General features: G+C 36.9%; 1 protein-coding gene across 1 annotated transcript; it reads left to right on the plus strand.

Annotated features, from left to right (window-relative positions):
- The first annotated feature begins 5,860 nt into the window (after positions 1-5,860).
- Positions 5,861-9,966, plus strand: LOC131363987 (succinate receptor 1-like). Its single transcript, XM_058407011.1, has 2 exons — positions 5,861-5,940; positions 8,672-9,966. The coding sequence occupies exons 1-2, from the start codon at positions 5,938-5,940 to the stop codon at positions 9,605-9,607; spliced, it is 939 nt and encodes a 312-aa protein (XP_058262994.1). The 5' UTR covers positions 5,861-5,937; the 3' UTR covers positions 9,608-9,966.
- The last annotated feature ends 4,585 nt before the right edge of the window (positions 9,967-14,551 follow it).

Below are 14,551 nucleotides of genomic sequence, written 5' to 3' on the forward strand. Positions count from 1 at the left end.
GCTTCCAGCAGCATTACCCAGTTTACATCATACAGCTGTACAGTTAATACTGTAACTGGTGTCTCACACCACTCTCTTTAAGGACTCGTAATAAGGCTGCATTTATATTCTTGCAACAGCGAATTTGTACATGTGTGTAAGTGTTGAGAGCAGACAGTAATGCTGCATGTAATTTTGTAATTCCCAACCTCTGACCAGGAGAGGCCAAACTGGATGAAATTCCTTCTCCTGAACTTCGGGGTTCTTTACAACCACAAGTTCAGGAAGTGACTACAAAAAACATGGCTGTGCACAGTATAAGAAGTAAACAAAGCAGAAGTTCATATCTATAAAGTCAAAAATCAATATACATACAGATTTATGTTTTAAATCTATAATATTAATTATATAGATTGATTTTTTGAGGAGGAAAATGCACATCATATTCATGACTGCTACCCAGCTAGTTTTTTGCTAACAAAGACCAACATGGAGGCATCCATGTTTTTCCTATGTTTAGAAATTGACATCATTCTGAGCTCCAGGTGACATTTCCATGAATGCAGCATAAAACGTAAGGTGTGTTACATGAACATAAATGGGTTAGCTTGGGTACTCTTGAGTAAGTCACACACACACACACACACACACACACACACAGAGAATAAATCTTATTCATCACTTACAAAATGCAGGAGCAAGGCTTCGCAAAGTTACACTAATGTTATTTACACTGTGTGTGTGTGTGTGTGTGGGGGGGGGGTAACACCTGTATGTTTGAGTGTTTGTGAATTGTAATATGTGTCAAATAAAGTTCAGATTCCCTCAATTTATTCAAGTTACCAATTTAAATAACAAAATGAATAAAGAAAGTCACCCTAATCCGCAAGTCACTAAACTCATCACATACACTACTTTTGCTATATTCCGGTTACTCTGGTGACACTGCCCCCTTGTGGTCACATTTTACAGCTTCGTTTTACTTTTGCTGATTGTGGTAAAATCCTTCAGGGTCCAGCTGGTGTTTTTTTTTCTGGAGAACCTGGACCGTGAGCACCTGGACAATTCATTTACATTCATACTCCAGAAAAAAATATTCCTATCAAGGGATTCTGATATCTCAGAGAGAGAGAGAGAGAGAGAGAGAGAGAGAGACAGAGAGAGAAAGTTCTATTCTTTCATTTTAATTGATGATTGCACTTATTCGTGCTAGTCTGCTGCTCTGTCTGTAAATATAAATATCTATTATTTTCTATTTAGCATGTTTAATGCAGAATTAATTCTGGACTAACTGTGATTTACAAATTTTCTAAAGACAAAGACTAGCACAACTATTATATTGCATTCTCATATATTCATATTGTCCATAGTGATTATATGTGATGAATCTGAGATGAAACGTGATGGGAGACTGCCATCTAGTGGTAGAACGATTTCACTGTATGGCGAATGGTACAGGTGAAAAGAAAATGAGTGATCAAATGTAAAATAATTTCACGTGAAAATAAAACTGTGAATGAAGAAAATATCTGTAAACAAAATCACATGGATGAATTATTTAAAAAAAAAAAAACCTGTGAAAAAAATCACATGTAAAACCTGGAGCATGGAATTCAGTCACACAATGATGATTAGAAGAGGACATAACACAATACAGGTGGGTTCCTATACCAGGTGTCTAACCCAGGGAGAAAACCAAATATTGGGCTCTGTACTATATTGGCCCTCAACATAAAGGCCTGTCTAGGAAGTGCTATGATTTTCAGGTGAGTAGCAGTCAGGTTTTGAGTTGGAGGGACTCTAATTTGCGCCCTATAATAGTCAACATGTGGCATTTATCAAAATGTTAAATGGGGGTAAACAAGAGTTGAGTCAACAGGGAGTCAAGGTAGAATCTACTGGATGAAATGGGTTTTTTTGGTCATATTAATAACATGTAGGGATCCATATCTGCTCCACACAACTCTGGTGTCCCACAAGTCTCAATTCTCGGTCCTTTGCTTTTCTTCTCTTCATTGCATGTGTTTTTAAACCATTGCTATGTGATTGATACTCACCTCATCCACTCCTTTCCTTCATATATTTATCTCCATGATGCTAGGAAAGGTTGTAGCACAGCATTTTATGCTCATAGCTACATAGCAATAACATTCATGAAATATATCAGCCAGGATTTAGGAATCATCATAGCCCCGAGACAGCACTTGGGGTAAATGACCTGTTACTGGCCTCTGATCAGGGTTGTGTCTCCTTACTGGTGCTCAAGTTACTAGCCAGCTAGTAAAATCTAAGACAACAAGAAACACTACAAAAGCAATCATCTTATTTAGCCTATTCAACAATTACCATTATAATAAGAAGTAAATAGTATTAAAGTATGCCTGATTTCATTGCTGTTGTTTTTGGCTTTTGATCAATTGGACCAAATGTACAGGCTTTAATAACTTATCAAAAATTTTAATGATCATAGTCCAAATATTTAAATATTACACTCACTTTTCCAAATGTGTTAAATAATCTGGATTTTCTGAGACAGATCTTGACATTAATGTTAGGCTTAAAACTATAAATGTTAGTTCAGTGTTTCTCAAAGTTAGGTCCTTGAATAATAATCCTTTTCTTTTTTCTTTTTACATATTGCTGGTAATCCCCACTGGAGTTCTCATTAGCCTTATAACCCAAACCCCAACTCGTAAAATGTAAGGTTTATAAATAACATCAGCTTGAGTCTGTGTTCTGTAAATGGAAGAGAAACATCGGTAAGGCACTAACAAAAATTCAATTCAATTCAATTTATTTTGTATAGCACATTTTACAATGTAAAAAACAGAAGAAAAATGGAGAAAAAGGAGGGGAAAATGAAAATAAAAAGTAACTAAATAACTAGAAATAAAAATAAATTATTAAATTAAATTAAATTATTAAACTATTTTATCCTTAATTTATTTTATCCCTAATGAGCAAGCCTGTGGCGACGGTGGCAAGGAAAAACTCCCTGAGATGATATGAGGAAGAAACCTTGAGAGGAACCAGGCTCAGAAGGGAACACATCCTCATTTGGGTGACACTAAACAGTAAATAACGTAAATGTAACTGATTAACATCCTTAACAGCAATCAGTGGCCCATGAGGAACTATTAGGTCAGTGTATTTTCTGAGTTAATTATAGACTAATTCCATGCTGTCACAAGCTGACAGATGAAATGGCAGATCTGTGACGGTGTGAAAGTCCCCAAGTGGCTCTGTCCACGGCTGTCTCTGGGTCACAGGCTGTCCACACAGAACCATCCACAGCATCAGTGAGCACCACCAAGTGACGAGACTTAGACCAGGGGTAGAGGCAGTGGTCACACTGGAAACTGGCAAATACTGGGAGCTCAGCTCTATGCCCATGACCCTTCCAGATCTGCTCCTTTACCTAAGACTAAACAAATGTGTCTTCAGCCTAGACTTAAACATTGAGACTGTGTCTGAATCCCAAACACTAATTGGAAGGCTGTTCCATAACTGTGGGGCTTTGAAAGAAAAAGCTCTGCCCCCTGCTGTAGCCTTTGCTACTTGAGGTACTACCAAGTAACCAGCACCCTTTGATCGGAGTAGGCATGGAGGATCATAAAAGACTAAAAGATCGCTCAGGTACTGCAGCGTGGGACCATTTAGTGCTTTATAGGTCAGTAACAGTATTTTATAATCAGTGCAAAATTTGACTGGGAGCCAATGTAGTGTGGCTAAAATAGGAGTGATGTGTTCATATCTTCTGGTTCTAGTTAGGACTGTAGCTGCTGCATTCTGGACTAACTGGAGCTTATTCATGCTCCTACTGAAACATCCAGACAGTAAGGCATTACAATAATCCAACCTAGAGGTAACAAAAGCATGAACTAATTTTTCTGCATCATGAAGTGACATCATATTTCTAATCTTGGCAATATTTCTGAGATGGAAGAAGGCTACCCTAGTGATATTATCTACATGAGCTTCAAACGAAAGACCAGAGTCAATAATCACACCAAGATCTCTTACTGCTGGACAAGATGAAACCATCCACAGTCCCTCTGTAATCAGAAAGCTTACTTCTAGCTCCATGTGGTCCTAGTACTAGCACCTCTGTCTTGTCCGAATTAAGCAGGAGGAAGTTAGTGGCCATCCAGTGTCTAATGTCCTTTACACATTGTTCTACCTTAATAAGCTGGTATCTCTCATCTGACTTAGCTGAAACATATAGCTGTGTGTTGTCGGCATAACAGTGGAAGCTAATACCATGTTTACGAATAATTGTACCAAGGGGTAGCCTATATAAGGAAAAAAGCAGTGGGCCTAAAACAGAACCTTGTGGAACACCGAACATAACCTTGGTATGCATAGAAAGTCAGCATCTAGATCTACAAACTGATAACGGTCAGTCAAATAAGACCTGAGCCAGGAGAGGGATGTTCCTTTAACACCAACAACATGTTCTAGCCTATCAAGTAGAATAGTGTGGTCAATGGTGTCAAAAGCTGCACTACCAGTGCTGTCTCTGTGCTATGATGAGGTCTAAATCCTGACTGATACATTTCATAAATGTTATTTCTATGTAAGTATGAAGATAACTGCTGTGCTACAGCCTTTTCTAGGATCTTGGAGATAAAGGGCAGGTTTGATATTGGTCTATAGTTAGATAACACTGGAAAAACACTGGAATCATCTCGTACACATTTGAATAATGTTAATAATATTTGAATGTGTTTTGTATAGGAGTCAGACACGTGAGCTGATGGAGTTTATGGAGATTATGTTATGATTAAAGGATGTTTCTTGCTGCTGTAACTATTGGACAGCTTTTTTTAAAAAAACCTATTAGTCTAATAGTAACTGTTTTGCAGTATGTTGTATAGACTGGAACAATGCTATAACATATCACAAATGCATTTTTTTGGTTCTATATTTCTTATATTCTGTAAAGCTGCTTTGAGACAATGTTTATTGTTGAAAGCGCTATACACATAAAATTGAATTGAATTGAAATTGAACTGCTGTCATTTAGTCATTTAGAGAACAAAAAGTAGTGATCTTATAAACCTCTCTCTCTCTACACACACACACACACACACACAGTGTGCAACAATACATAAGCCTAAACTGTATAACTCAATACTTTCATACAATATACAGTAGATTTCAGCTGTTCTTCACAAGCTTTGTGATTGATTTCAAAGTACAAAAAAGGAAATGAAAATTGTGAACCTTTCTGTGAGGATGTGGTAACATAGCGGTTAAGGTGTTGGCCTTCTGCTGGAGAGGTGGGTGTTCTAATCCCAGGTCCACCAAGCTGCCTCTGCTTGGCCCTTGAGCAAGGCCCTTAACCCTCAGTTGTATAAAATGTAAGTTGCTCTAGATAAGGGTGTATGCCAGAAATCTGACAAAATGTATTTAGCTATATCCCACATGTGTATGGCCTAGGACCTTTTCTGCTTTGGTACGTAATTAAGCTAGAACAATCAATCACCTCATCTCTAACGTTTAAGATATCCAGATTCTTTTTTCTCTATTTAACATTAAATCAGTTCACTGTGACCAAGAAACTGTAAGAAACAGTGATGCACATTGTGTTGCATGCAAAGTGGACCTCAGTAAGAATTTTTGATCCTGATTACGACCCTAGCTGAGCTCAAACGCTGAAGTGTGTTGCAGTTTTTTACTATAAAAACTGTACCAAGCATCACCATATCCACCTGCACTTCTAGATAAAGGGAAATTAGGCCCCTTGGGCCTTTGGGACAAAAAGAAACAAGGACTATACATCATTGCTTCATATATTTCCGAGCAGGAAAAATGATTTGCATAAACAAACATGATATGAACTTGATATACTAGGATAAGATCTGAACACAAACAAACACATGTGCATTAAGCATTACATCTTTCTGTCTCACAGCAGACATCTGCTATAATCACACGCTGAGTGTATAACCAGGAATGGTAAGAGCAATTCAATTTTTTCTGATCTTCTTTGGATAATATGTGTAACTGAAGTGTAGTTATTCTCTAAACAGTATTAGATAGTAAACAAACTAACTTACAAATGACATGAGATTAAAAATATGATCATATTTCAGTGTTTGAATGATAAAATTGTGCTAAGTGTAAATCACTTGTAGTAAGTTTATGATGAATGATTTAGTTAGCTGTATGATAGGACACACCACAATGTTCAGTTTTGATCACTTGATTCATTAGTGTGAAAAATCTAAATCTCAACACTGAACTATACAGTACATTATCTATCCTTTTCTATCTTCATATACCATATATCCAATTTGTATGTAATTTTCAAGGAGATATTTTTCTGCTCTATCAGAAAATGTATCTACATTTTAAACAGCATGATATTGACATGATATTAAAAGGTTTTTAATGTCATTACAATTAGATAAGCATGCAAAATATTGTTGCACTGCTGTGGTATTATCAGACCTGATTTACATTTTTCTGTAAATGAATGCACAGGGAATGCCCTCACAGTTTGAAAGATCTGCAGCATATTTTCAAGGAAAAGGAGAAATCATGGCTTTGTTTAAAGTCAAAAGGCTCATCTAAGAGAACCTGCTCTCTAATGTTAGCTGAATTCGTCTTTGCCTTCAAGTAACATTTTTTTCCCTATTGCACCAGATTTGCTGCCCATAGCTCACTCAGTACTGGTCTGTACTTTCTCCAGGTTACTGGCTATGCTGGGGGAATAAATATTGCTCCTCCACCACATAAAATCTTGGCACAAAAACGTTGTAGCATTTTTAATGTTGCTGTACAGTAATCATCAGCTACAGGCGTGGTGTAGAATATTCTTTGACTCTAAGCACTGAATGTGTGCTTTCTTGCATCCATCAGCTCTGTGACCAGGGATAGCACATAAAGCCTAGGAAGTGTCTGGAAGTTCTCCAGTGGTCTGAAGGAACAGCGCCATCTGGATCAAAAATTAAACGGCATCCGCATCACCACATGTTAGGTTCTTATCTCAGAAGTTAGAAAAATAACTAGCGTAGTACCCGGAGACAATGGTGGTGATGTTGAATTGCTGTTGCAGCAGTCAGTTTTGCGCTCATTTGATCAAGCAGTCATTTGATGACTTAGCTAGTGTTAAAATCTACAATGATTTCAATTCGATTTTAATTCAATTCTATTTATTTATATAGCACTTTCAACAATGCACAATGTCTCAAAGCAGCTTTACAGATAGATAGAAAAAATGATAAAGTTTAAACTTAAGTTACTATTTAAAAATCACATTTAGGCTCAAACTTGTATATTGCTCATAAGCTCCTAGTTACACATTTTTACTTGACTATATTCAATTGCAGAAAGGACCTTGTTTGTCATCACACTCTCCATTGTCACCCAGATGAGCATGGGTTTCCATTTGAGTCTGCTTTCTTCCTCATATCATCTCAGGGAGTTTTTTGTTGACTTCCTCTTTCTTCAGGCTTGCTCATCAGAGATAAATGTAAATTTAAATTTATACTTTCTAAGTATACCCAGAATTTCTATATTTCTGTAAAGCTGCCTCGAGACAATGTCCATTGTTGTTGACTGTTAAAGGGCATTTAGATAAAATGGTGTTCATCTGTATAAATTCAAATTCATAATCTCATATAACTCTATCCATCTCTCTCCTCCACCCAGTGGATCCCTCAGGATCTGACAAATAGCTTAAGTAATTGCTCCCAAACAGTATGTTACACTATATATATATTTAAGTTGTTGTATGAATCATCTGCTATATCTTGTCAGAAAGATGGTTGACAATTTTGCTCTAAAACATGTTTGTATCCCGCTGCAAAATCAAGCCAGGGTTTAAATTTTAATTTAATTTAATTTTATAGATAGACATAAGAGTTTATTGTCACAATGCACAATAAGAATTCCTGCCAATAACCATCAATACTGTACAGAATGTTGTAAGCTGCTTGGAAATTGTATTGCAAGGTGGTATGATAGTATGATATGATAAATAGGGCCTACGTGAGGTAGATTGACTGTAATGCAATAATAAAAACAATGGAAGTGAGCATTTACAGTGAAAGAGGTGATCTCTATGAGATGGTGCATGAGAGTCACTGACAAACCTAATGGCCTTGTGGTTCTCTCTACACTCCTGCATCCACTTAATGATATGGTTGTAAACAAGCTGTGTTTGGGGTTGGGCTGGTGATATTGTGATATTACACTCCTGGTGACCCATAATGTTAAATGTCCTCCAGTGATGGGTAGGCTGTTCCTATGAGAGTTTGAGCAGGTCTAACCATTCACTGAAGGACCTGAGCGGAGCAGCTTCCAAAAGTGGGTGTGATTCCACAGGTGGTGATGCTGTTGATGGTACTCCTTGTAAAAAAAAAAAATTCTACAAATTGTACCTGTCATGCTAAATTATTACCTAAAGCCAAGGAAAAGCCTAATGCAAATGCAATCAGTTAACTGGATTCGTATTACAAATGTTTCACGTAATTTTCGTGCTACAAATAATCTTATTAACTTGTCACACTTGTTGTAAGTCAGATTCATACAATGATATGTATTTACAGTATAGTATAGTATAGTATAGTATATACAGTACAGTATCTGCTTTAAAATGATATCCTGTATGTAAACAACCTCAAAACACATCGATTTTCTAACTATATTATATAATTATATGTGTGTTTTTTTTTAACTACAGGAGTCCAACTGTTCAGATATCCCCAAGCTACTGCTGATACATTACCTTTCTCCAATGTATGCTGTGGTGTTTGCCATTGGCTTCCTAGGTAACTTATTTGTTATCCTGGGCTATGTGTTCTGCCTGCCTTCTTGGCAATCTACAAATGTGTACATGTTTAATCTGGCGATTTCTGACCTCATCTGCCTGTGCACTTTACCACTGCTGAGCTACAACTACTCACACAGCAAGAATCTCCCCCCTGTTGCTTGTGTGATTGTTCGCTACATTCTCCATATTAACCTGTATTCCAGTATCCTCTTCATGGTGTGGGTGGGTGTGGACCGATCATTACTGATGTGGTATCCACAGAGAGACCGCTTCCTGTTGACTTGGAAGGCCTCGTTGCTCGTCAGTTTCCTTAATTGGATCTGGGTGATACTTGAACTTATTCCTTACTTCTCCTTCATAATCATTGACCTAAAGGAAACCAACTGGTCCAAGTGTAATGATTTTTCAAGCCTGTCCCAGACCACCCCGGTTCTGACCTACAGCTTGTGGCTCACCACCATAGCATATGTGCTGCCGCTGCTGACCTTGTATCTGTTTTCAAGTAGGATGGTTTCTCTGCTCAAGAACAGAGAGGAAGTGCTTGGGACGTCCTTCCAAAGGCCAGTGAGCATTTTGAAGTGTGCAACGATCTTGTTCTTGGTGCTCTACATGCCGTTTCACTTGATGAGGAACGTACGTCTCGCATCACGGCTTCCTGAATTTGGACTGTTGCAGTGCACACAGGACTACATTGAGGCGGCATACATAATAACACGGCCAATTGCATTTGCTCACAGCGCTATAAACCCTGTGTTTTATGTCCTAATGACAGACAGGTTTAGAGAGATCCTGCAGGACAAGTGGCAGCAGTTTGCAAGAAAGGCAAATCTTAGAAGATTGTCATGAGAAAATCTCAATAAGCAAAGAACTGGCCTTCAATATATTGTTTATTATAAAGATATTATTATTATTTTGCATATAACAGCATTAAATTGTTCTGCATATAATCCCATGCAAAGCTTATTCTGTTACTTATTTTCTTCACTCTGTTGGAATGGATTTATCTAAAGCTTTGTGTTTGCTAAATAATGCATGTTAAGTAATAATCAAATAAAATGGTGCTAAAAATGTTTGGGGGGCACAAACAAACATAAAATCAAACTGTTAGTAATGCAGGACTGTCAATAGCCATTTATCATGTGATTATGTATCATTACTGCTAAGATAAAATATTGAAAATGTTACTGTTAAAGTCAACTGTTAAAGCATGCAATAAATCATCTATGAATCAGTGAATTTGAGTTCAATGTGGGTTTATTATCAGTAATCATTAAATACACACACACACACACACACACACACACACACACTGGAAAGTTGTCTAATCACAGGCCAGTGGCAATATTTGAAAATAAAATTTTCTCTCCTTTCTTTCTGGCTTGCAAATTTTTCAAAGACCTTCTGGTACAGACAGTCATATCAGTCTCTTTTCCACTGACAGCATGGCCAATGCATTCAATAAGAAGTGCTGGAAAAGCACAGAGTGGAAGCTCCACCTCCATCACGTGACTGCTGCTGAATTTGCAGATTGGGTCGATCTGCTCCAAGCTCCTTGATTCTTTTCTTTTCTTCATCTGAACCCTTGTGAAAGGGTATTTTTGAAAAATATAACCAAATGTTTTTTCATCTTGAGATATTTCGCTTGATTCCACATTAATCAATACCTGTCTGTTAACTGAATGAGACTCGTTGAGAATGGTCCAATATAAAAACAATATTGATTCGCTAACAACAAAAGACTAACACGTTAATACTGAACCCTTTTGAAAGGCTTGGTTGTCTCCATTAATTACTTATTACAGTAATTAATTCTGATTTTTATTCAAGTCAAAATAAGAGACAAACACACTCCACCTAAAGAAAAACACAAACGGTTAATTGCTGCTGATCATCTCCCCATGGCCACATCACTGTGCCGTGTCACACAGAACAAGTTGTCCCAAATACATCCCACAGGAATCACAGTGAAAAATCTGTAGATCAAACAGTAATAAGTACTGATATTTGAGTGAACCATTATATTTTATAGCTGGTAGAACCTCCAACAAACATCCTCTTTACTCTGGGTGGTCACTTGTTCTAGTTGGAGTGGTATCCATATACTTTTTATTAAATTGTGACAAGCAAATTGTCTTATAATATGAAAAAACTTCATGTCAGTTCCTTTTCTATACAATAACCTGGCAATAACTCAATAAACAACATTACATTTTTTTAGCCATTTTTCTACACAGTTTTTTTCCCATTCTTTCCTGCAAAAATGCCTCAGATCTACCAAAATGGGCTGCAGATTTTGCCAAAACGGAGTAGATTGTTCATTTCTCCATGATTCCCTCTATCTTGATGAAAGCTTCAGTCTCAGCTGAAGAGAAGCGCAGCCCCATAACATGAAGCCTTCAGCACCAGGCTTCACCATGGGTATGGTGTTCCTATCTTGGATTCATTAGATCGTTCATTGTTTTTTTTTTTTTAAATGATTACTTTGGATGTAAACAGGTTCAATCTATCCACTGTACCCCACAGCCCAAGAGAATACAAGATGATTGTTGTCATGGGCAAGTAGCCTATTCATACAGCTCCTTTACGACTGATGACATTGTAGGTCTCTTGCCAGCCTCTCTGGTAAGATATTTAAGGTAATGTCACTGTGGTGCCCCATTTTCTCCACTTGCAGATGATGGCTATCACAGTGTTCCATGGTACATCTAATGTTTCGGAGTGAATCAGAATCATCTCACTGATGACACGTGTTTGATGATTACCTCTGAACAGTGATTAGTTCAATCTGCTCATATCACATGTGTAGTTATAAAAGAGTGTACATAATTATGCATCCTGTAATGTTTCTGTTCGTTTCTCACTTAAAAAAAAAAGGTTGGTTGCACATTTAAGGTGAGTCTGGCAACAGCTATTTTTAACAGAAAAAAATAGAAAAGTAGAAAAAATCTACACTATTTGTAAGAATATGGAAAACATTTTTAAATACTTACAATTATTAATAATTGATATTCGTACAGTGAGATAATTAATGCACAAAAGTCACAGAGAAGTTTGCTATTATATTATAAATTGTCTGCTAATTATATGATGTTATAATAATGCTATGCCTTTTTTTTCCAATTGAAGCAGTTCAGTACATCCATATCATGGTGTATGGTTCAAGTTCAGGCGTCCCCACCACCCTGACTCTGTCCCCGATCATATAACACTAATTTACTTAACAATATTACCATACATGCCATTTTATTTATATGAAATGCTGTAATACAGACTGACCTTTCCTGTTTGTCTGTGTTTAAACCATATGCAAAATCAACAGTTATAAAATTGCCTGTTTAAAACTTCCTGTTTAGTGACCTACAGTGATAATTAACCGGGGATCTCGACTTTAATGATTTCTCAGATTGTTGGATCACTGCACAGAGCACAATGAAATTTGGGAAAATTCAAATGCAAATTATTTCTGTATACATTCAGTCCGTTATACAATAACAAGGAGCAGTGGTGGCTCAAGTGGTTAAGGCTCTGGGTTGTTGCTTGGAGGATCAGGATTCAAGCTCCAGCACCATCAAGCTCCACTGTAGGGCAAATGAGCAAGGCCCTTAACCCTCCCTGCTCCAGGGGTGCTATATCATAGCTGCCCCTGTGCTCTGACCCCAACTTCCTCAGCTGGGATATGCGAAGAAAAGAATTCCACTGTGCTGTAATGTATGTGTGATGATAATAAAGGCTTCATGCCCTCAGTTCTTCGTAATAACAATATACCAAGCCTAGTTTTAATCATTTAGCCATTTTTTTTTCTTTAAAAATCAATTTAGGTTTTAATTGCTAATGTTCATGAATATATTATTTTCACATACTTCCAGGAGTTTTATTTCATGACACTCTGGTTTGTAGCTCAATGGTTTGACACAAATAGGAGATTTTTTCATAGTTTTTTATCATTCTGTTTGGCTTGGAGTAGTGCAGCAGGAAAAAATCTTGTTATGCTGAACATTTAACTTAAATAAAATGACATTTAATGCCAGATAATGCTGCAGAATAAGCACAGGTTCAGTTATTCAGTGAGAGGAAACTGAGAGGAACAGTTCAGAAGCCTTCATTAGTTGATCAGAACCATTTGGAAATACTACTTTTGAGTCTTTTTGGCTTGAATCTGTTATTTTGGGTCTGTAGCTGATGGTGTAGCGCTCGTTTTAAACTGGATAAAAGTTCACCACAACAACACGGTGAGGAACATGTAGGATATGGGAACTCAGATCCACTTTCACCTTCCCCTAGTGAAACAAACTGCAAATCAGCAAAAAAAAACATCTTTCCCATTCTGATCAGCAGGTGCTTTCTGACCACACCCTTCATATTTTTATTCGGTACGTTTGTGTGCATACAAATTATCCTTTCTCTCACAAAGTGGGAACTGCACTACACAAAATGAACAGTGATCTTTTACAGTTTTATATTGGATAATAAAATATGATATGATTATTAAAAAAATATTTAAATAATAAAAATAAGCTTTTCTTCATTGAAATGATATACAAATTCAGTGCCTGTGTCATTAATGTTTTTTTATATCTATTTTACTTACAGTTTTTTTTAAAGTAAATAACTAGTACTATTGCTTATCAAGGCACAGACAGGTTGCCTTCCTTTTCACTTGTTTTATTAATTCTCTGCTTTGTATTCACATTATGAAGCATGTGTGAAAGGTGATATATAAATAAAAACACAGCACAGCACCTGGACTACACCTAAACAAAGGGCTAGACAGAACACACACACAACATGACAAGCATGGAGCTGAGACTTTGCCAAACTGAAAAATCCATTTCTATGAAACACAACGGCATTAAAAAATCCTTACATTGTTTTGTGTGCTTTGTTTGTTGCAGACATGCTCACAGTGTGTTCAGAATGAACCTTTGCGATTGCTGACATTTTGGTTTAAATGTCAGTAAAGATTTTTCCTTTATTTTTCTCCTGGATCAAAGAGAGAAAGAGAGAGAGCGAGTGCAAGTATAGCGCTGTATGATGGCCTTCATACAGTACAGTGTGGTGGACATACTGCAGTGTTTAAAATATGCCTGAGATATTTATTTTAGCTTTGATGTTAGATTTGTGATGCAGTTCCTGTTTTCCTTAATGAACAGACACAGGATGAAAGAGAGCCACTTTCTTTGTGTTTGCTCCCTGTGTGTATAGTGTTTGTAAGTTCATTTTCACTCAGGTTTGCAGCCATACTGTATTCATTATTATTATGATGATGAATGCATAGGGGTAGTGCAGCATGTCACGTCAGTGAAAGAGGAGCCCCACAGATGTGTGTGTGTGTGTTTATTATACCAAATGTCCCCATATGGATAGGAATATCTGACAGGTTTGACCTTGTGGAGAGATTTAGCAGTTCCCACAAAGAAAGCTTAAAATAAACTAAAAGAGATAAAAGGTTTTCTTTGAGGTTGAGGTTATAGATTTCTGATCTGTATAGAGGTTATAGAGTGACAGATTTCTGTGTTATGTAACATTAATTTGCCGCATTCATAACTCACTAAAAGGTCCGCAAAGGACAATAAGACCAACAATTATTTTGAGACATAAGGTAGTAAACATTTTAGCATAATTACACAAATGAAACTGGACCAATGTTTTCAACATCTTTAGCAAACAAAGAGATTTGGAAGGCAGTATGAGGTTCATAAACTAGGAGATATTTGAAACACCAGCATTTTTTCAGGAGTTTCATTTCAAAAGATCAGTGTGTTAAATAAAGCAGGCAAATGTCCTATATGA

The sequence above is a fragment of the Hemibagrus wyckioides genome, linkage group LG13 (genome assembly GCF_019097595.1).
Source record: "Hemibagrus wyckioides isolate EC202008001 linkage group LG13, SWU_Hwy_1.0, whole genome shotgun sequence".
NCBI lineage: Eukaryota > Metazoa > Chordata > Actinopteri > Siluriformes > Bagridae > Hemibagrus > Hemibagrus wyckioides.